This window comes from Myripristis murdjan, chromosome 11 (assembly GCF_902150065.1).
Source record: "Myripristis murdjan chromosome 11, fMyrMur1.1, whole genome shotgun sequence".
NCBI classification, from domain to species: Eukaryota; Metazoa; Chordata; class Actinopteri; order Holocentriformes; family Holocentridae; genus Myripristis; species Myripristis murdjan.
The window spans coordinates 28,383,898-28,406,871 of record NC_043990.1 but is presented as its reverse complement, the minus strand read 5'-3'; the positions used below and the strand labels follow the sequence as shown (position 1 = coordinate 28,406,871).

Genomic DNA, 22,974 nt, shown 5'->3' with positions numbered 1-22,974 from the left:
GTCCTATTAAATGCTTGCAAAACATGGTTTTACCATTTGAGAAGCAATCAGAAAACAAACCACACATTTTTTATTTTTTGAGGGGGGATAAGAAAAAAAACCCTAAAAATTAAAAAGGAAAGAGGTAAATTTATAATTTCTGAGAGTAAAACTCAAAAAATTTGCGATTATAAAATAAAAATAAAAATTTGTGAGTTTTTTTCTCATAAATTTACGACTTTAATCTCAGAGAGTATCTAATTTTTTTTTTCTTGAGACAGAATTCCCCCAAAGAAAGAAACATTAAAAAATACTGAATGTATTTTGTATTTTGATTCCCTCCAAAGGAACAAGCTCTTCACTCAGTTTCACCTCCCAGTCATTTGCTCACTGACACAAAGAATTATACACTCTGCTCACTCAGACACTCACACACACACACACACACACACACTGCAGCAACTGGTCAAGTGATTCAGTTCAATTCCATTGCATTTTTGGCCTGGAGAAAGCCACTCTCCTTGGTACAGAGAGCAGGTGCCAGATGCTCCAGACCAGACTGATATACGGGGGCCAAGACAGCCTTTTATTACAACTCAGATCTGGCCCAGGCATAGTCATGCACGTCCAACAGGGATGTGATATGATGCACTCTGATTGGCTGCATATTTATTGTAGAACTGACCAAATTCCACCGGGTATCTATAGGAGGTATTTCAAGCTGAACTGATTCTAATGTGACATAATTTGCAGCCATCAGTTTGCAAACCTGATCAATTTACTGCATCAATTTGAAGGTAAAATGATCTTATTCTAGTCCTGTCTGATGATGATGATGATGATGATGATGATGATTTTAAGATACAGCTGTTTTTTTTTTTGTTTTTTTTTTTTTACATGAAAATGGATGAAGTCAAAATACAAGATAATGACACAAATTTGGCCACTTTAGCACTATATTATAGTATTGCCTTCCAAAACCTGTGTAGTGTTGATGCCCACGGTGGCACCTGTCCTGCACTCTGTCACTGTGCCCGGTGCTGGAGTCCACCCAGCAGCTCCGGAGATCCCGGAGAACAAGGTCTGTGTCACAGTAGCAATTTAACAACGCCGGACCGACACCGACTTGTCAGCTATGAGCACAAGTTGGCAGGGAGCCTCTGGTGCCACAGAGGTAGAGACACAGTATGGTGGGTGGGGGGTGGTGGGTATGGGGAGAGGGGTTGTTATGTAACTGGGTCTAACTGTATGAGACAAGCCAGCCTTAGCCTTAGCAACCACTCTACATTACAAAGACAGCCCATTGGCACTTTTCAGCAGCCTGACACCAGGACAGACAGAGGAGAGAGACAGATGTGGAGGAAAGACTATTCTACGACAGCGCATCAGGGCCATTTTAGGGAAAAAATACAAAGCTGGGGGGAGAGGGTGGGTTTTGGGGTGGGGTGGGGTGTGGGGATGGTTATATTCCAAGAAAAAAACTTAAAGTCGTAAATTTATAAGAAAAAAGTTGGATATTCTCTGAGATTGAAGTCATAAATTTATGAAAAACAACTCACAAATTTATGAGAAAAAAACTCTAAGTTCTAAAATTCTAAGATTATAAAACCATAAATTTGTTTGAAAAAGCATGGCTAGTGCCATGCAAGTGCCCTCCAGAGAGCAAAAATGAGAGGAAGTGCCCCACTGTCTGCTCTTCATATAGGAAAAAAAGACTGAATGCCCCCTAGGGTGCTTTCATACAATAAATAAAAAATAATTATGAATTATAATAAATGAGGTGCTCCTCAACTGTGCTCCGAGCTGTAAAGGTTGTCCCTACATGTGTGAGGATGTGGAAGTTTCTTCCTGGATGAGCCTCCAGTGGAGAAAATGTGATGTGCTGCTGGAGGACAGGAGGCCTGACAGCGGGACAAACAGGAGCTTCCCTCGCTGCCTTTCTGATGAAGAAAACTCACAAGGTGTCCTCTGAGACGCCCCTCCAACTGAGGAAACACCAGCAAGTGTCCTCACAATGGAAATAAAAACTCCCAGTGGAGAAACAGAGCCGCAGCGCTCTCTGGTCTCTGTTGCAGGTGTGGTGTGGGGCAGCTGTCCCAAAGTGAGGCTGGGACAGCAGGCGAGGGCTGCCCCCAAACTCACTGCAGAGGCTTTGCTGCACCTTTTTTATTTACAAAGAGCCAACCAGTTAGCCTCATATCTGTTAGCATTTTGATGGCATCTACACCGGCCTTGCTGTTTGAATTTTCAAAGCAGCCTTTAGGTTGGTTGTTAAAACTTCCATCATTGCACCTGTCCAGGTGTTCAGTTTGAGCCACAGCCCCTTTCCAGTGTCCAGCTGTCAGAGGGGCCCCCACAGTCTGAGCTGGGAAATCCAGCAGAAATGTAAAAGTCCCTCCCTAAGGGAATTATTTTAGAGTAATTTGCACAAAAAACCTGTACAACTTTAAAGTGTGGTGTTCAGTGCTTTTTCTCTAAATGTAAGAGTGAGTTGTGTGAAGCAAATGTTCCCAGTTGCCTCTGTGTTTTACTTCAGAGGTGTTTGAATGAGGTGCCCTTCTTATTTTTTGGCCCCTGCCCTTCAAACAGCCTGAGTCCACCACTGCTTAATAAAAGAAACGGCCTGCCTCACAATATGGCAGCAGGGATGCTGAACCTGAGCTTTGCCCTTTGCTCAGGGTGAACTGAAGCTCAGTCACATGTGTCAATCCGCTGCGCAGTGATTTGGCACAAGGGTGATGATTGACCAAGCAACACGAAGGCTCTCTGACTCTCTCTTATTCACCGGAATTCGTTTTCATCATCCTGCATAAAGAGCAGAGCAGCCATCCCGCCTGTCTACATTTTCCAGCTTCACGTATGACCCGTTACTGTCACACCATGTGGCCTGACATCTGGGGTTTTAGCATACCGCCTTGTAATTGGTTGATGGTCTCTTTGCCTTGGTGACCTGGGGACACTGCTGACCAATCAGCCGGTGGAAAGGCAGAGCCAGGCTCACTGTTTGGCTGCGTTCAATACAACTGGGAACTGGGAAATGTCCTACTTTGGAAAAAAAAAACAAAAATCGTCTCGACTGGCCCTGCAACTCATGGCTCCTAGATTCCTCTCTAAGCAGCATTGGCAGTGAATAAGAGCAAAAAATTAACATGTTTCAAGCGTTCCAACAGACGCTCAAGTCTCTGTTTGTGAATGGCATGCCTTAAGACACTTAGTAGAGATACTTGCTAAATTGGATGGATATGCATAAGATTAAAGGGATAGCTCACCTGTTTTGAAAAAGCTGAGTGCTGGATACTGGCTGGAGTCTCCAAATGATAACACATCAATGTATTTAATTTCTAGTAAATGATATAACGTTAACATGAACAATTTCAAAGAAATGATATAACATTTTTTCAAAATAGCGGAACTACTCCTTTAATGTCAAAAGTGCACAGCGGCCCTTTTGTCCAAGCGCTCTGTTTGCGTCTGGAGTAATGTCATCCATTCATGTGATGTGCCCTCTGCCCTGAAAGCAGCCGAACAAATGCAACTTTCTTTTGACAGTCCATATAATTTTTGATTTCAGCCACTTGGATGCTTTGAAATTCCAAATAGGAAATTTGACTTTTCCCAGCTGGCTTGAATGCAATATTAAACTGAAAAAGCTGTGGTGTGCTCCTGCAGTGTGTTTGTGTATCGTATTCCACACAGGAGCGGGGAGTCCAAAGAGCACTGCGCTGTTTCAATAATCCAAAGGGAACATGAAAATTAGGAGCTATTCTGATATATGGGACTAACAATGGCCCTCCTGAGATTCTGGTCGGATTGCACACAATTATGTATGAATATGTTTGTTTATTACCATTATCTTTGAGTTTCATGAGTGTCCCATAATGGCCTATGCTATTTCAGAGGCATTTACAACCTAGAAAGAATAGCTTGTCTTTTTTTTTTTTTTTTTTTTTTTGGCAAGAATAAAAATGAATAGAAGGAATCGGCGGCATCAGTAAAAACAAATTTGTGTTATCAGTCTCAAAAACCCTTATCAGGTAAAGCCCAGTGCAGCAGCTGTACAATGTGGACTTGTGTGACTGATCGGTGTGCGACATTAATCTTTTGTGCCACAGTTGAGCATGTTCTTGGCAACTGTCCTACAAAAAGATGCTGAATGTCAGTGTCAGCCTTCAGAACTCTAAACGTCTACCCTGTAATTCCAAAGGAAGGCGTGAAAAGGGACAGAGGAGGGTGAAAGATCAACCAGAGGAAAAACAAGTTTTCATCAACTCTAATGTTCACTGTTATAAGTGCCAAGCAGGCAGCTTTCACTTCGGTCACTGTCCCGCTGAGCTGCACCGTGCTCCTGATAAACTGTTCTAATCTGTGCTGTCGACAGAGGAGCAACATGTAAAAGGTTGAGAAAGGAGGATCTGTTCAATAGGTGAAAGGCGAGATATGGCCACACACACACACCACATACACATGCTAATACTGACTGTGAGGTTATTTCTTTACTCAGCACAATTTAGGTTTTAAGCACATCAAGACAAAACAGCCTAGCCAGGGGTAAAGTTCAGGCTGACAGGATAAGGTTTATCATTTCCACTGGGAAGTCCTTAACAGGTTAAATGTGTCAATGGTTGGCAGTTCAATGCTGTGCACTGCTGCCACCTGCTGGTTGTAGAAAACATCAACCTGTTACAGCATTTTTTGAACATCTTAGCCCATCCTGATCAAAGTATTTTTGACTTTGAAACCCATGAATGTGTGGACTGATATTTTTATACGATGGGAACACACTTAATCATATTTCCTCTCTCTCCCCAATACAATTTCTGTGGTCGTCTAGGATAGCATTCATGTCGACTTTACTTTTAGAAATCTCTCCATTTGTTTGTTTTTTAAACATTGGAGCAAACTCAACTTTGCTTTGTTCCATCACAATTTTATTATGTGACTTTGTACAATAAAAACAAAAGACATTACAAAATATAGATGCAGTACACAAACAAAGCTAAATGTGATGTGAGGAAAGCCGCCTTTGGTAAAACTGATGGGAGTTGTTCAGCTCGAGCTCCTCTCTCCAACACCTGACACAGGGTTTCCAAATCCTGCCCCTGGGACCCCAATGGATATATGCTGTTTATTTCTGCCCCACAAACATTTCCTTCCATAAGGAATCTATACAAGAATGTCAAAAAAAGGGTTGCTGGTTCATGTAAAAGTATTTTATGCATATCTGTGAGTTTCTTCTTATTATTACACTCAGCACGAGTGAAGTCAGGAATACATGGTTGACTTCCAAAAGCAGAGATGGGAAACACTGGTTAAGATATCTGACACAAAATTAACTATAGCATGGCCAATATATAGAAAAAGAAATGCACAAAAAGTAAGAACTGTTACATGAAGTTAAACACTGCGGTCCATGGGTATATAATTTAACTTACAGGAGATGGACAAGGATTACATCTTGGGAGGAAGGAAAAAAAGACACCTCAATAACAGAACTAAAAGGTATAAAAAAAAAAAAAAAAGAAAGAAAAAGAAAGAAATGCCTGAGGTGAGCTTCAGCCTTCTGCAGTCTGCCAAGGTGCAGGAAGTGAAAGGCCTACTCCATTTGGTCATTTGGCATTAGGAGAATGCAGCACAGAGCCATGCAGCGTTCAATATTACCAAACTACCAGGAAGAAAAGCAAAAAAAAAAAAAACAACAAATGACCCAACTATCTTATCCTGATCACCACTGTGGAGCCAACAGGAACACTAGTTGTGTTTTCTGTGTGAATATGCTTGTACTTGTGAACAGGGACTCACAAAAAATGAGTCTACAACCGTCTTCATGCGTCCATCAAAGGAATCGATACAGAGAAAAGAGCTCTTTAAAGAGGAGAAAGAAACAGAAGGAAAGAGAAATCAAACATAATGGAGTATTCTCCAGAGTGTGCCAATCCTTTGACTGAGACTGACTCAAGAGTCCAGATGACAGCACCCCTCTGGCTTTCACTTTCATCACACAGTGAGCTGGTCAAACAGCGGATGTTGTTGACAGGCAGACTGATGATCCAGGCTGGCAGGTTGACAACTAGTACACTGTAATGTGGTGACGGTCCTCCAAAAATGATTAAAATATCTTCTTCTTTTTGTTTTTTTCCAAGGTCCTGCAAAGCATGAGAGAGTGCACAAGAGCCGTTAGTCAACATCCACCAATGTCTTTTGCTGCAAAACTGTTAGGCTAACACTGGAACTGCTGCGAACATGTCCAAATTACTATGAGCCTTACACAACAGCGTTCTGTAAGACTCCAGACTGAAATCTTACTGAAAGCCTGTGGGGAGATGGCAACACGTGGCGCAACATGCAGACATAAGAATATGTCTGACAGGCTGTAGCTACACCGATTTCTCACTGTCCCAATAGAAATTTAACTTTCTATGCATGTGTTTTAGAATTCCCTTGATGTCAATATCAGAAAGCACCAACATGGATGACAAAAGGAAAAAAAAACTTTTAGCCTTTGAGTAAACCGATGCTGATGTGAATGTTAGTTCCAAAAAGTTCAGACTCTTGGTACTTTTCTGGCCATGAGAACAGACACAAATCCAATGGAGGAGGATGTGTCATCACCCAACAGACACTTCTCATTGAAAAACAATTAAAAGCAGACATTGACAGACAGACACAATGGATTGGTCTGGCTGTGGCTATAAAGGAGTTTTTCAAGGCAGAGAGGGCAAAAATTTTAACAGCAAGAAAGAGTTCTAACCGGCTACAAGAAATGTTAGGAAACCATATCCACCAAAAGAGGAGTTACAAGCTACTAAGACACAGAAACTTTGTAATAACTCTGTAATAAATGCAAATACACTAATTAATCATAAAAATTTGCAGAATTACAACAGTGGCCACATTTTTTCAGTACAACTGTACCATCACAAGAAGCTGCTGGTAAAATGGGTCTGGTGACCAAACAAACCTGAAAACCCAGAGATCGCCTTATATGTTACGCACTATGGCTGAGTACATTTAGTATGTTTAGCCTGCATGTCTCATGTTGAAACTGGGTCATTGTGTGCATCAGGGTTGGAGAAAACAGTGGCTGCTAAGTAGGAGCTAGAGTGGACTTTGACAATGAGTCTTACAATTCTGAGGCAGCGCTCTTTTCTGCGTCTCACAAAGACACGGCGGTTGGAACCAAAGATCTCAAATTTGGACTCATCAGACCAAAGCACAGATTTCCACTGGTCTAATGTCCATTCCTTGTGTTTCTTGGCCCAAACAAATCTCTTCTGCTTGTTGCCTCTCCTTAGCAGTGGTTTCCTAGCAGCTATTTGACCATGAAGGCCTGATTGGCGCAGTCTCCTCTTAACAGTTGTTCTAGAGATGGGTCTGCTGCTAGAACTCTGTGTGGCATTTATCTGGTCTCTGATCTGAGCTGCTGTTAACTTGCGATTTCTGAGGCTGGTGACTCGGATGAACTTGTCCTCAGAAGCAGAGGTGACTCTTGGTCTTCCTTTCCTGGGTCGGTCCTCATGTGTACCAGTTTCGTTGTAGCACTTGATGGTTTTTGCGACTCCACTTGGGGACACATTTAAAGTTTTTGCAGTTTTTCCGGACTGACTGACCTTCATTTCTTAAAGTAATGATGGCCACTCGTTTTTCTTTAGTTAGCTGATTGGTTCTTGCCATAATATGAATTTTAACAGTTGTCCAATAGGGCTGTCGGCTGTGTAGTAACCTGACTTCTGCACAACACAACTGATGGTCCCAACCCCATTGATAAACCAAGAAATTCCACTAATTAACCCTGATAAGGCACACCTGTGAAGTGAAAACCATTTCAGGTGACTACCTCTTGAAGCTCATCGAGAGAATGCCAAGAGTGTGCAAAGCAGTAATCAGAGCAAAGGGTGGCTATTTTGAAGAAACTAGAACATAAAACATGTTGTCAGTTATTTCACCTTTTTTTGTTAAGTACATAACTCCACATGTGTTCATTCATCTCTAGGGCATTTTTTTTTTTTTTTTTTTTAAATCAGTTGTTCAAGAAAAGTACTGTTGTGTTATATAATACACTACAGTGTCATGTGTGACAGTGTGATGATGGGATTTGTTTACCTGGAGGCATCTAGTTTCTGCTGTTCCAGCATCCTCTGCTGGGCCTCCCAGTTGGCTTTCTCCTCCTCATGTTGGCAACGTTTCTCCTCCAGCTCCTTGTGCTGGGCCTCAAGGTTCTTTTTCATCTGTTCGTGACGTCGCTGAAGCTGCAGGAACATGGATAGCCACATATGTACAAAAACATATTTATACATACAAAAACAAGACACCCTGTTGGCTAGTTTCTTCACTAAACCTAAGGATGATGCTCTGCCCACTCCATGCAAACAAAAACACTCTAGAGTTCATATGCTGACCGCACCTCAGCCTCAGAGTCTTTGAGTTTCTGGATCTTCTCTTTGACCTTCATCTCAAACACTTGTTCCATCTCCATCTCCATCTTTTTCATTTTTGCCACATGCTCCCTTCGCTCCTCCTCCATCTGGGCCAGAGGACTCCTGTTGACACACACCAACATGTTCATACAGAGAATACATAGTTAGTTTAGTACATGGTGAGACATGGTTGATGTCCCAGGTCATCCCATTCAGACAAAAGCCCAGAGTGGCCATTCCCTGCTACTGTTAAGCAGAGATGCATTTGCCATGGGTTCAGAGCTCTGGCTCGCTGGACAGTGATGAGAGGGAGAGACAGCAGCATAAGGGAAGAGGAAAGATATGAATGGCCTATGAGAGTGGAGCCAGAAGGACACCTTCGTACGGCAGAGGGCCTCCAAGAGATGCAACATCCCCTCTGGCGGCCATACTGGAGGTCCTCATGTCTTGGGCAGCAGCGACTGTTAGCGTCTGAGGATTTTTAACACTGTCGTATGTGATTTACATACTACTGAATGTATCCAGCAGAAGTTAGCATTAGCAGTGGTGGTTAGTGGATGCATTTGAGCATTAATGACAGTTGATCAGCTCAGCAATTAGCCTGCTGGCTAGCTAGCTAAGACTAAGCTAGGGTTACATATAAAAAAAAAATTCACTGTGTCCCAGTAGCCTAATTTTGGGAATAAATTTGTCGTACTAGGCTATTGACTTGTGCTTTTCACACTACTGAATGAACCTATACCCATCACATAGTCTTTCACTGATGCCTCTTATATTCTAGCCTGGATGTTATGTATTTTGTTATTATTGGTGCACAGCCAGTTCTCTAATGGACCTCCATGATGGTGCCAGATGTGATTGTTAGGAAATTTGTGAGACAACTGCAAAGCCTCTAGTGAAGCCAACTATATGTGACTCAATGTAAATAAGCTTTGCCGACAAGCACTGAGATATACTACATAGTGCATGCAAAAAGCTTTTTGCAAGGACAGCTTGTAAGATGTGCAGTTTCTGATGTTAGCAGTGGCTTTTACAAAGACAAACTGATATACTGTGACCAAACAGGCCCACTAATTTATGGATCTTTTTACAGAATTTCATTAAAAAGAAAAATATATGTACACATAGCAGGCAACAACACCAGATATTCCTGTGGGGCAGGGAGCGTGAAAAGGCTAAAGAGAGAAACACAAACAGGGCCTCTGAAGATTTTATGAAGAACTGAAATAACACTTACATGCCATCGCCTGTCTCAACTCTACAAAACAAACAGAAACACATAGACACTTAGCATGCAGCCATAACCCCATGCATTAGACAAGTGAGCAATTTATTAGCTGGTGAGAATTTGCTGGTGATTACTGATGGCTGCAGTCTGTGGATTAAGAGTGTGATGGCAAGGAGTCAGATGGTGCCTCAGTTAGTGCTGTCAGGCTTCCAGATTAGACAGATTGATACTGGTGGCCAGTTAGTGGGGGGGTTAGTGGCTGGTGTATGGGCCAGGATTGAAGGATTGAAGGGTTTAGTGACAGCTCGCTAACTGTAATCTGAAGATCAAGTCCATTCGATGCAGACGTTGCCTTCTGAACTGCAGTTTCTTCCGACGTCTCTGCATGAGCCTGATATTACCCAGCAGTACAGTCTAGTAACCAGTTACAACAGAACAGACATTTGCTGTTAAAAAACTGAAACGTGAACACGAACAATCATGTGAATATTGTACTGAGGAACTCACTTGGTTAGCTGTCCTTTGTTCTTATTGTTGTCTACGCCGTTGTAGGTGACTGCTGCTAGCTTCCTGCTGCGGTAGTTTTCATAATGGACGTTGTTGGTCACATCTTTCAGGTCCTGCATGTGGGTTCTGGAAAATTACACAAAAGTTTAAGTAAAAAAAAATCCAAAATGCTACTCAATTCCCATCGTGAGCATAACAATATGTGTACCTCAACATGACAATATTTTTCAATCAGCAATTTTACTGCTCCTGGTGTATGTTTTTACTAAGCATTAAACTTTGCAACATTTGAAATTGCATCCATAACTGAGTACAAATGTTGTTTGTTCTCTCCATAATCACAAACATCAGAAATGAGCTAGATTACATTTCCATCAAACCAACACAAGCACATGGAATAACCATTGTGTTCACTGCCTGTAACATCACATGATCTAATTTAGGATTGATAGCAACTTAGTTACCATCCATCAAGCACCAGTTATTTATGTTTACCATGCTGCTATATGGCTAATAGGATTATCAATAATAAACAGCAAATAAACCAAAAATCAATGTAAGAAAAATACTGCTTGATGGGCATCTGCCTTTTATTTAAAACTGCAAATTTTAGTTTCAGAACACTCAACACAGTCTATGATGTGTTTATTTTAAAACGCCCTCCTCCCACCTATTACAAGAACCCAGTCTGAGTTCTATCCTCCTCTCCATTTTGCACCAAATGGTACAACCACTCAGTAGCTGAGTGCATTGAAATGACCTACTTTTTACTTTGATTCAAGTAGAGTTTTACAATAGCAATGTACCTGATGAGCATGTTTCGAAGAATTGTAAAATCACAATGTTCGCTGTTCTCAACTGTGAAAGAAGGGGAAACAGAGCAGAGGTTAGCAGGGGCACCAAGTACTAAGAGATAAGTTGAAGCTTTACTTCAGAAAATGAATGAAAATTATGGAAAACATGAATGGCAGCATACAAAGGCTGTACAACAAAGCAGAGCACACTGAGCCAAAGGAAAAAATGAATAATAACAGTATGATGTGATAACGTATGAAAAAAATGAAATTAAATGTATGCTCCATGAAGTTGGTGAGAAACTGCAGAAACATCAGGATGCTCAAATTTATAAAAATGAGAGAGAATGTTGTCATATGAAGAAAACACATATAGGAATGTACAGCTTATGCTTGATGGGCAAAATGTGCATCTTAACTTTACTGGGTCTACAGAATGTCACACACTTGTTCAGAAAGTGTCAAGCAGTGTTATATGGTGTGGCAAACTATCAAGTATATTCAAAAGCGAAGGAATGTGGTTTAACATTACAGCAGTGGACACAGCAGGGCTTCCAGCAGTGTAAACAACAGAGGCCCAGAGAAACTGAGAACCAGCCTGAGGTAGGGAAAGAATTCAGGGTATCTGAGTGTTTCTGAAAGCCAAATTTATGCTTTTCAAATACTCTTTTAATGCTAACTGAATTTGACTATGAACGCGATGTCTTATAACTGCATTTATAACATCTAATACTACACATATAATGCTTTTTTAATGGAAAACTGGACTTTGATAGGGTTGGCTTTAATTACCCAAAAACCGGTACAGAGACTTGTTGTTCTTTTTATATTGGCATACTTCCACTTTGTTCGCTTTCGTTTATGTACTAAAAGTGTGATTATGGTTATTATTGCTATGGATAGATATATAGTATGGTGGATTAGAGGCCCAGGGGAGCATAAAGCATTTCATCACCACCACGTGGATGCCCAGTTAAATCTACAATCCAACACTCTACCAAAGTTCACTTCATCTTTAAGACCCTAAAATGTAGATGATTTAGTTCAAGACTTTTACAGATTTCAAAGACCTGCAGATATCCTTGAACCGCCTGACTGTGAATGGCTGTAGTGCCACAAACTGTCAGCAGGTGGCATCAGATATTCTAGCCGCTCTTGGAGTGGCTCATATCCTCACCACAGTCCCTTGAGGTTTCTTTGGAGTGCTGTGGTGGAGTGACTCGCATAGTTTTTAAAACGGCCTTGCCCTCTCTTTCCCATCCTCACTCCATATTTATGCTGACATGGAGCCAAAAACATTTTTGGTATTCCAAATTTCACTCCCCATGGGCGGCAAAAACCAGTGGCAAACCCAGTTTCATAGTAGCAGTCCTACAAGTCATCCACTAGGTTGTGCTATATTAAGCATATTCTCAGCATACTCTCAGCATATTTTCTTAACTCCTTAACACAGACAGATATAGATCTGAGAATAAAACACCCCATTCAGAATCCATATTTTAGCCTTCTCCACAGGTCAAACACTGTGGCTTCTGATCTTGTAACTGTTTGAAGTGACCTAACAGAAATAGGGAATCACATAGAGTAGCTGACTAGAGAAGGCCATGAAACCACAACTCTGGTTGTTGACCAGAAGGAAGAAGCCCTATTAATATGCCAACCCTGGCTGATCACATGCCTTTTTCAGGATTTTTGTGGATTTTCTGAAGTGTGGGTTAAATCAATTTCACAGGAGGCAGCTTCTGAACATCAAGAAGTAGAGCTTAGAACAAAAGATGTGTTGGAATCTGAGATATTTGCCTCAAAGCTTCAAATTAATTTGTTACAGCAAATTCCTCAGATTAAATTTCCGCGGGATGGCAGTCACAATTCACACACAGCTGCATCTTCATCACTTTCAGAAGAGGAAATTTTCAACGGCATGTCTTGAAACTTTATGACGGCAGCTTCCTGTCTGTCACTGAATCTACTCTCACATCCTGTGCTGAAGAAAATGTCTAGTCACTGGCAGCTTGAGGGTATCACAGTTTTTGTTCATATTAGCAGCACACTATTAGCACTATTCATTGTGTATTATCGAAGTTATCGTCTATTAGTGGCCAGACATTCCTTGGTTATGATGTAAGGCAATAAAAGGTTGTATAGCTGGCAGGAATACACAAACAGGTAGTTTTGGCATAACCAGAAAAAAGCAGCTTTCTATATTCCAGCAGGTAAACTAGTAAGGGAAAAAGTATACCTAATATGATGCTTTGGTGAAGTTTTACTTGCCAAAATGTGTTAGCATTTTGTGATGGAAGTATCCCCTTCAATAACTTAGTGCATTGTAAGTGATCCACCAGTTTGACTCCTATTCCTGGGACCTGCTGCCTTTTCCTCATATTTTGGGGTTCTCATATGGAACAACAGGACAATAAGATTCTCTTTTGTTGCATGCCAAACTAACTTTTGTCAAATGCCTGTAGTGGCCTTCCTAGACTAGGTGATGCTTCTGCTGACACCAGCTTTCACTGCAGCTGCACAGAAAGATTGCTTTTTCCATTTCACTTTTCACTTCAGTTCAAATGGCTTGTGAAACCTCTGGTTTAGCCTTAAGGGCCTTCATTTTGAGCTCACTGATTCCATGTAAAGCCATGTAATTCTACAGTATGAGATTGTTTGTGTTAGGCTTTGAATATTGTTTGTTGAACTTGGAAGTTAATGTTTGTTGATGATGATGGAATTAATGTTAGCACAGTAGGCCCTTCCTAAGTGTATGTTGTGTATGCTAGTTATTAAGTTGTAATAGTGAGCCATTATAAGTGATTTGAATTTCATTTTTATTGGCTTTCTTGGCTATGTGGCAAGCTAGCAGGTTAGCAGTGTAGTAACAACCCCCTCCTAAATATAGGGCCTGCCTCAAACAGTCTGTTTTCTTTTTGAAATCGCCCCACAAAAAATAACTATAAATAAAAAAAAAACAAACAAAAAAAACCAAAACAATAAAATTAATGTTGTTCAGACGGTGAAATAAAACCTTTCAAATTCAAATCCCTGCTACCCATTGTTTCAAAGGGTTCAACAAAATGGTGAGATCTTTTGTCCATACTGCAGTAAAGACACATTCAAAAACAAATGTTCAGTTCAAAACAAAATGCTACTAAGATTTATGCCTTGTGTCAGACAGGTTGCTCAGTTTTTGGACATACATTGGGCATGTGGTAAAATGCAAGGGCCCCCAAATGATTTTTTGCCTAAGGCCTTAAAATGTCTAGGGATGGCACATTTACTAACCTCAACAGCTTCTTAGCCAAGATGCTCACAGCCGGCAAGTATGGAACTACAGCAACACCAAGTTATTTTTTAACATGTTTGGTCCACAACTCCTTACAACAAAATCTCCTGTTGAAGCACAACCTCTTTCTTATCTAGCATCCCTGGGTTCTCCGGTTCAGACAGGGCACAGAAGCACCACAAAGCGCTGCCCAATTCCTTTTGGCACCCATGTTAACCAATGTTAACTGTTCAGACTGGACGCACTGTGGTATGGAGCTCTGTGGATAGCTTGCGGTCCAAAGCACCAGTTTTGGCATCTGCTCTATTTTTTTCTACACACTGCGAGCAAATGTCACAAGAAAACACACGTAAAATACCTTGTAGATGGTCATACGGTCATAATATGCATCCCATGCTTGCCAACTGTTTTTCAGGCCCGTCACCTGCTATTCTCCTGGAGTTTCATTTGCACTGCTTTCTCCCCCATTTTGATGAAATTTCAGAATTTGCCCATCCATGATGTTTGTTAGAAATAGTTATCGCTGCTGTTTCTGAATGGTCAACAGAGCACATTAGAAAATGAATTCTGCGTGGTTTCCTTATTGGCAGGTCTCTCTTCCAATTACTTCCACCTTCACTCACAACACATGTTTTCTGTCAGAGGCAAAACAGCATCATTTCACTGAAATCATGCTTATTACTCAGTACAACCATGACAACTATGTGGACTCATTCATTCATTCATTCATTTTCCAAGCTGCTTGTCCTAATTTGGGTTAAGGTGTGCTGGAGCCTATCCCAGCGCTCAAAGGACAGAAGACAGGGAAACAGGACACAATGGACAGTTGTGTCCGAACTGAGAGAGAGAGAGGAGGAACAGAGAGGGAGAGAGACACACAGCAAACAGGGAGAAAGAGACAGAAAGAGAGAGAGAGAAAATTCATGTATAACCAGCGCTGGGAAATATGCTTCTGGTGTGAACAGCCAAACTGCTACGCGCACATGCATAGCCTATACGCTTCACTTTCACAGCATGTCTGTGTCTGGCCTGAGCCTGGCGTTATGTGTGAAGTATGCTGCCCACAGGAATGATAGTAAAATGAGAAGACATGCATTATGTTACTGCTTTACAATCCCACCACACAGGCCCCCTGCTCAGTAAACCCACGAACATATGTAAAAGGAACACTCCTGCAAACACTCACACACAAGCCTGAGGGTGTTATTTGATGTGTGCATGAGACAGAGGATGGAAGAGAAAGAGAGATCCCATTTAGCTGACCCTTTCACTGACCAAACTGGGATTTGCCAACCTTTGCCCCCCTCTCACCTTCAGCCACGCCCCAGGGGTACTGCCTCCCACGCACTCGCTTTCCGTTGACCTCGATAATGGTGTTACTACCGACCACAGCCAAGGGTAAACGATCCTGCAGAGGGGACACAAGTGTTGCATAGCTGTTTCACAGTGGCTAAAAATAAACTCCAGCCTATGGGTGTATACTGGCAAATACATTTACCCAATACATAGGCTACATGATCAGAAACACACTAAAAACACACCAAACATGAGTTTTTAGTTATTTAGTTTTAAGTTACTGTAATCATAGAGGTAATAATAATAATAATAATGATAGCTATTAACAAGGCACTTTTTCTCAACACAAAGGGCTTTAACAATCAAATAAAAGCAAATATCAGACATCAAAGAGGACAGTCATGAGGTAAATCAAAAGGACATGACTAGTTTAGATTAGAGGGTAAAAGTAACAGTAAAAAACAAAAGGATGAAGTGATTTCTGTGAATTTGAACAAAATTTCTTTTAAAGGGCCAAAAATTGAATTGAAGTTGGGATTGGATTAAAGTTTAGAATTATGACACACTGGCACAGTTAAGGCAGAGGGCACAGTGCTTTATGCTTCATGCACATAGACTATGTAGGAGCACCAAGGGTGATGCGAATGCCGTGCATGATGAGACAAAAAAGGCCATGTGATAAACTGCCCTACTTATACATGAAGCACCGAAATGGGTCAATATTTGTGTGCTGGCTAGCTGATCAGTCCTGCTTAACCAAAATCATGCCGAGTTTTATTAAAATCTTTATGAAGGGTGGCGTTACAAGAAATACTGAGATTCAACAAACACAAACCTTGATTTTCCTGACCAGCTTCATTTCCTCCTCATCGTCTGTCTCTGGGAACTCATATATTTTTATTTTGTGCTCCTGGATTTCTCTCATAATCTGGATAGCATAAACAACCAGAGAGGAAACAGTGGAGCATGTGAAATAGAGCGTCATAGCAATGGAAAGAACAGATCTATATGGAAACATAAGGCCCAACATCAATAGTTATACTGATTATCCCACTGTGTTCAAATCAGGTCAAGACATTAAAAAACAAACAAACAAAAAAAACAACAATCTTGCTGGACATTTTCTCACTCACAAAATGACAGGAATTCACAAAATACTAGTACAAAGTGTCTCCAGGGTTCAGAAAACCCAGTTTAAGACTTGAGACATTTTTAATGCTGCCAACTGAACAGAAAGCTGTTGAGCTTGAAATGGAAAGCATAAGAAAAGGGTTGGCAAGAAATGAACCGTACTGGGACATGAAGTCAAACTGCGTCTAAAAAGACAAATACATCATATTACACTTATTCTGACCTTGTAGTCAAAATTACTCACAATGCTTTGAGAATAACATTTGAACAAGTTATACATGCCACTCACTAAACAGAACTTGAAATGGACACGGAGCCGACACACACCTGCTTTTTAAACTGTTGACACTCCTCAGGGGTCATTGTGTCAGCTTTTGCGATGAGCGGAATGATGTTCACTTTTTCATGTAACCGCTTCATGAACTCGATGTCCAAAGGTTTCAGTCTGGAGAAGGAGGTACAGAAAAAAAAAAGTGTGTGAAAAGAGTAATGCAGGTTGGCAACGAGCCGTCAGCACCCGGAGGTGGCAGTGCTGGAAGTCAAGTTCCACGGCTTGGCTGACCTGACTGGAAGGAACTGTTGAGAGGAAACGCTGTTTGAACAAGAAGGACTGCTGAAATGGCATATCTGGAAAGCGCAGGCAACACTGTAAATCTGGGCTGTTTGGATTGTGTTTCCCTAAAAAATCCACTGACGTAAATAACATAGTGTTTTGCTTGTTTCTACAATTGCGTGTGTGTATGCACATTGCTACTAGGACATCTAAATAAGGCTCTGTTTTGGCAGAGAGCTAGTAATGCAGTCCAGCGTGTAAGCCAGTCTCTAAGATGCAAATGATATTCTGTCTGATCCATGTAGACAAACACACACACACAAACACACACACACACACACACACACACACACACACACACACACACACAAAATGGTTGGACTGATGGGTTTTTGGAGACATTTTTTTTGTATTAAAGCTGGATGTAGCTAATATTTTGACACTTTTTTCAGTGTCTACTGGATTAACCATTTTGGATTAACTCAAATTATAAAATAGATTAATAAAAACTGACAAATTTGGTTCACACAGAAATTGAAACCCAGGTCTACAATCCTACTATTGTTACTGCTACTACTACACTATTCATAGTTTTGTTTGGAATGTGATCAAAATGCCTCAATAGGTTTTTTGTCAACTCTATATATATATATATATATATACCTACATACATACATACATACATACATATATATATATATATATATGTATGTGTGTGTGTGTGTGTGTGTGTGTGTATATATTGTTTTATATATATTTCTCCCCCTCATTTTTAAAATTAACTTATTTATTCATTTTATTCCTCTTTAATTATGAATTATGAATGATGAATGGTGAGCAAACTTTTCTGAAAATTGTCAAGATATACAAGGGAGTTGGGTTGTTATCACCGTTATCACCCATAAAAGTTAAATAAAAATATAGATTTAAAAACAAAAACAAAACTTCATTAGAATCAATTTAGGTTTGGTGCCTTGCATAGACAACCAGTTCTACAATAATCAAACAAACTTGCTCTTATCAAAGACAATATTGTTGTGATATATTGGTGTAACACTAACATAGCTCCAGGGCAGATGCTGATGATGAATGGATCCATATGCTCTCTTTCTTCACCCAGAACAGCCAACAAAGCCACAGTCACAAACCCATACTGGCTCATTCTGGGCTCAGCGCTGGATAACACTGGGCTGTAAAAACCACTTTTGTTAGCAACACAGAGCTGCCCAGTGTCGCAAAGCAGTCTGCATGTGTGTGTCTGAGTGTGTATGTGTATGCTAAGCAGAGGTTAGAGCCAAGACACAGATGGAGGGAATGGGGTCTCCAGGTCAGGGAGCTCAGGACAGATTACACCAATGTTATTCCTGCCTAGTAGCCTGGTAGGAGGCCACAGGCTGAGCCAGCTCTGCTTCTACAACTTGACACTTGGCCAGGGAATGATGGAGCAGGAGAGCCACACAAACACATCAGCTGAAATGTCCTGTAGCTCTTTTGCTCATTTCTTCTCGCATGAAACATCTGCTTTCACAATAAGAAATGAGGAAAACAGCCTGAAGAAAATTCAACATTTTAGTACATGGCCAGCTAAAAGTTAGTAATAGCGATTATAGATGTTTGCTATGTAAAAATTCAAGTGTGTCACACTCAAGGACCATGCAGATACGTTGTGCTGTGGCTGTAGCCTGAAAGCAGGAATTCCTAAAAGATGTATTAACATTTGAATCAGTGTGTCCTCTAGTCAACATCTGCAAACTAGCGCACCTTGCTGGTCAGTATCATCAAATATACCTTTTACTTCATATAACCTCTTAAAAGCTACAAACGGTCACAGTTTAGCCAAACTTTAGTGGAGAAGAAAAGTGTTTGTGAGCTTTAAACGGCTAATGGACACTAGCCGAAAGGCTAGACAGCTTGCCATTGCTATGGTTCTCACTGCAAAACTTCTCACCGAAGCAAGCTGCAACTTGCCTGAAGTCAGTTTATACAGAAGCCCAGCACCATGGCACTGACACACATAAAAATGGCCACTGCTACAACCATTCATGTATGTTGATTTTAACAGGAAACACTGTTCTCCTCCATTCAAGTACTGTGTATCTACTCATGTACCTACCCATGTCCAGAGGGGGCGATGAAGTACAGGCAGCAGTGCACTCTGTTGTCAGGCATTTGACGCCTGTTGACCCGGGATTCTGCGTTAAGGTAATCCTCAAATTTACTGTCGATGTGATCGATTACAGGCTGCCAGCTGGGGATGACACGTAATTACTGAATGTCAGTAAAAGTGTTTCTACACAGTACAGTAACTCAAATTAAGCGGCGTCATCAGGTACAACTCACCAGTTACTGTTGTCAACAGCATCACCAAACCCTGGGGTGTCAACGATGGTGAGCAGAAGTTGGACCCCACCTTCTTTTATCAGAACCTTCGACTGTTCGACCTGCAGCAACCAAGAAAAAGAAAAGGAAATCAGTCCGGAAATTTGCACATATTCACCATCTATACACTTGATTGCTTGGCTTTAGTGCTGTGTCAGTGCAAGGGAGGAAAGCTCTGTGAATGGCTGACTAGGAAATTTTACATATCGGCAATCAGAATCAGTAATCTGCACACAACACTCTCAGCAGAGAATGTCTGTTGTAGCTCCACTTTGTGATTCAGACTAAAATGTCTACATTTTCATATTAAAATCTTTCCTGATGCAGTTTTAAAACAAAACTGAACCATAGGATTCCTTGCGGCATGCTTTTGTGATGCATTGTTGACAGTAAGGTGGTTGCAAGGTGAGGAAATCGTGCAAAACTGTCCAACTATTAGAACTATTAAGAGTTAAATGATAAGCATGATTGCTATTATACCCAAATACTAACACACTGCCACAATTTGATGCAACTCATTAAGCAAAGGCTACAAGCATGTTTTCCTCTTCTTGTTCACCACGTTCTTTATAACCTCCATAAACCTACTGGACTCATGTCTTCCATACCACAGCTCAAAGCTCGAGACTGCCATTTAACTCATAATCAAACTGAAAAACAAAACAAAGGTTTTGATATAAACACAATCAAGTGCTCAGTTGTGTATTTTGAAGGGAGTTGAGATGTAAGAATGAATGAAAACACACCAAAATAGTGCCATTCTTTGAAACCTTTTCCCAGACGGAACATGACCTCCAACCTTGGCTGGCTACTTTTTCACTATTTAAGATGGGTATGGAAACAATACACCAGAGGTAGAACTAGAACTAAAACAGGAGGTAGACTGCTGCCGCAGTACATGGACAATCATGTTGAGCCAAGCTGCCTCTGAACGCATCGGAATGGGCAAGAAGAGCTCTAATCAGCATGGGGTCGAGGCAGCACTCGTGATCAGCAGATCTGCATTAGCCCTCTTCTGCCACCCTCAGATGTCAGATACTGAGACCATGTTGTGTGTTGAAGAAGATTCTCATTGATCTAGATAGTGCTATACCTAGTAATATAAAGTGAAAAGGCAACTAGACCCTCTGTGAGATGAAGACATTTTGCTGCTCATCTAAGAAGCGTCCTCAGTTCTAACATGATAGAAATGTCTTCGAGACTACTCAGGAAGTCCAGTTACCTTTGACTTAATATGACTCGATGGACCATTGTATATGTGTGTGTGTGTGTCTCAGTGAGTGATGAAAACACTGTATGGCTGGCTAGGTCATGCACAGTCTGTTTAGCAGTTAGTAGACAGACACTGACATTACAACACCACCTCAAATACATCATTCCATGTTGTGACAGTCTATTGCCTTTGGTTGGATTCCAAGTCGAAACATACATTTTTCTTCAGTTGAGTGCTGCGATAAAAATGGAGAGAGCTGTGATTGGTTGCATAGTAAAGTTGTATAACATTTTAAGAAAGCTACTTGTTTCCCTGTGGAGTAGTAGGCCACATTTGAGCTTAACCTCAGCTAAACGGAGCTGTTACCTTACACTTAGGCGGCACCGCAGAATGCCCATGGAATGCTCGCTGACTGGGGCTGGGCTGCACTCTCTACACACCACCCTCATATATCCAACACTGTCACGAGAGAAACCTTCCTATCACACAGCTAAACCCCTACAAACCTACTAAAATGCACAAGTGAACCAAACAAAAAGGACTAACAATGGGAGGTCAGTGTGATATGCCTCTTTGAAAGCAGCTGTTAAAAAAACAGGACCATTAGCCATTCCTGGCCAGATTCTTTATTTGGGTGGCTCACACACAGCTGTTTAACCAAGTGGAGGGAATGAGCAAAACTGTTTGTGTTTGGGAGGCCAATGAATCTAGCATGAATCAATCTTGCACTAGCAATAGCAGAAAAACAAAAAGTAGACAAAGAAAATTAGAATAAAATAGCACAGTTGAAAGCATTGGGGGGTGGATTCATGGAGGAAAATTGTGTCAATGAATTTCTCCTCAGTGCTGGAATGCATGCAGGCTTTTTATTGGCTAGTAGAACCACCCTACCACACCCTCTGCCCTGACTACCACCCTAACAACACCTGGCTGGCCAGCGCTGGTGAGCTACAGGATTCCACTGATTTACTGTCTGTTTGGCACTGCTGACCTCCACTATCCATCAACATACTATTGCAGCATGGGATTCCCCAGCAAGGCCTTTACAGCTTCCTACAACCCCTTGACCTTCAGCCACCATTTATTGGAATCCCTCGCAGCTACATCATGGTCCACTTGCCTTGGAAGTGACCTGTGAACTCCAACACTGGCTACTGGTTAGCTCTGGTGACTGGAGAGACTAATACAACAACACAGGGTGCCTGCAATTTTTATCAATGAAGTTTACACTTCTGAAGGTCTTTTTAAACACAGGCTAGAAGGAAATGCAAATCCAGAATCAAAAGAGAAACAAACATGAAATAAACCATCTCTCTGTCAGAATATAGGTCTGTGGATCCTCATCAGAAGCAGAGGAAACTTCAACATTTTAGAGAGCTTTAAATCTAAAATTGAGATTTAAAATGCTATATGTAATATATGAAATGATTGAAGACATATTTTCAAGACCTGCAGTCACCCGGCATCCAGACTTTTCTGACAAGTTGTAGATCTAAGTCTAGTGTCTTACGGTACCTAGCATTATCATGTTGGCTTGCACTAGATCTATCAGCTCGTCACAAAAATCCTGTAAAAGCCTATGAAACAGAGATACTTCTTAACTCATGAATCTAGCAATCCTAATGCAGGTCTTGACAGACTGAATAGATGAGAACATGTTGCAGTTCTAAACAAGTCTGTGAAACCTTGTCTGGGGTGAATTACAGATCACACTATAGACTAAAATGTGATCTGAATGAGTAGGACAGAGAGCAGTGCTGCTGACTAGACAAAGTTGTGAAGAATCCTACAGCGCCTCTCTCCACTTCATAACAGGATGAGTCAAGCCACAGACATGCCTCTTAACGAAACAGACCGACCACAGTCAGTGAGCTCATGGGAAGAGAAACAACAGCGCCAGACTCAGCTATGTTGTATAGGGACAGTTATGACCACTAACTTTACCAGTGTATGGGTCTGGAAAAATGTTTACTCTTGATGCCACAATCTATTTTGTATCTCTAATCTTTTAAGACATGAAAATGTATCAAGAAATAGTTGCATTAAGAAATGCTAGATTCTTACAATTGAATCTCATGTTTTTAGAAGTGTAGTCATGACACAAAAGTCAGTACATATGCTGCCACTGACTTAAAAACAACAGCTAGGCCTATATACAGACAAGTACAAAAACAAGTAAGTTAAAAAGCAGCACATTTTAATCCCC

At 41.1% G+C, this 22,974-nt stretch overlaps 1 protein-coding gene across 2 annotated transcripts in view; it reads right to left on the bottom strand.

The window, feature by feature from the left end:
• Nucleotides 1–4,890: 4,890 nt before the first annotated feature.
• Nucleotides 4,891–22,974, bottom strand: part of septin7a (septin 7a) — a 37,715-nt gene continuing 19,631 nt past the window's right edge. Inside the window, exons 5-15 of one of the 2 annotated variants that reach the window (XM_030063535.1) lie at nucleotides 19,517–19,617; nucleotides 19,290–19,424; nucleotides 16,951–17,068; nucleotides 16,328–16,420; nucleotides 15,508–15,604; nucleotides 10,935–10,986; nucleotides 10,129–10,254; nucleotides 9,631–9,651; nucleotides 8,381–8,516; nucleotides 8,080–8,225; nucleotides 4,891–6,122 (exon numbers count right to left, since the gene is read on the bottom strand). In XM_030063535.1, coding sequence (XP_029919395.1) covers nucleotides 6,086–6,122; nucleotides 8,080–8,225; nucleotides 8,381–8,516; nucleotides 9,631–9,651; nucleotides 10,129–10,254; nucleotides 10,935–10,986; nucleotides 15,508–15,604; nucleotides 16,328–16,420; nucleotides 16,951–17,068; nucleotides 19,290–19,424; nucleotides 19,517–19,617 — 1,062 coding nt within the window. In that variant the 3' untranslated portion in view covers nucleotides 4,891–6,085. The remainder of the gene's footprint in view (nucleotides 6,123–8,079; nucleotides 8,226–8,380; nucleotides 8,517–9,630; nucleotides 9,652–10,128; nucleotides 10,255–10,934; nucleotides 10,987–15,507; nucleotides 15,605–16,327; nucleotides 16,421–16,950; nucleotides 17,069–19,289; nucleotides 19,425–19,516; nucleotides 19,618–22,974) is intronic. The other variant, XM_030063536.1, reaches the window with a different exon arrangement.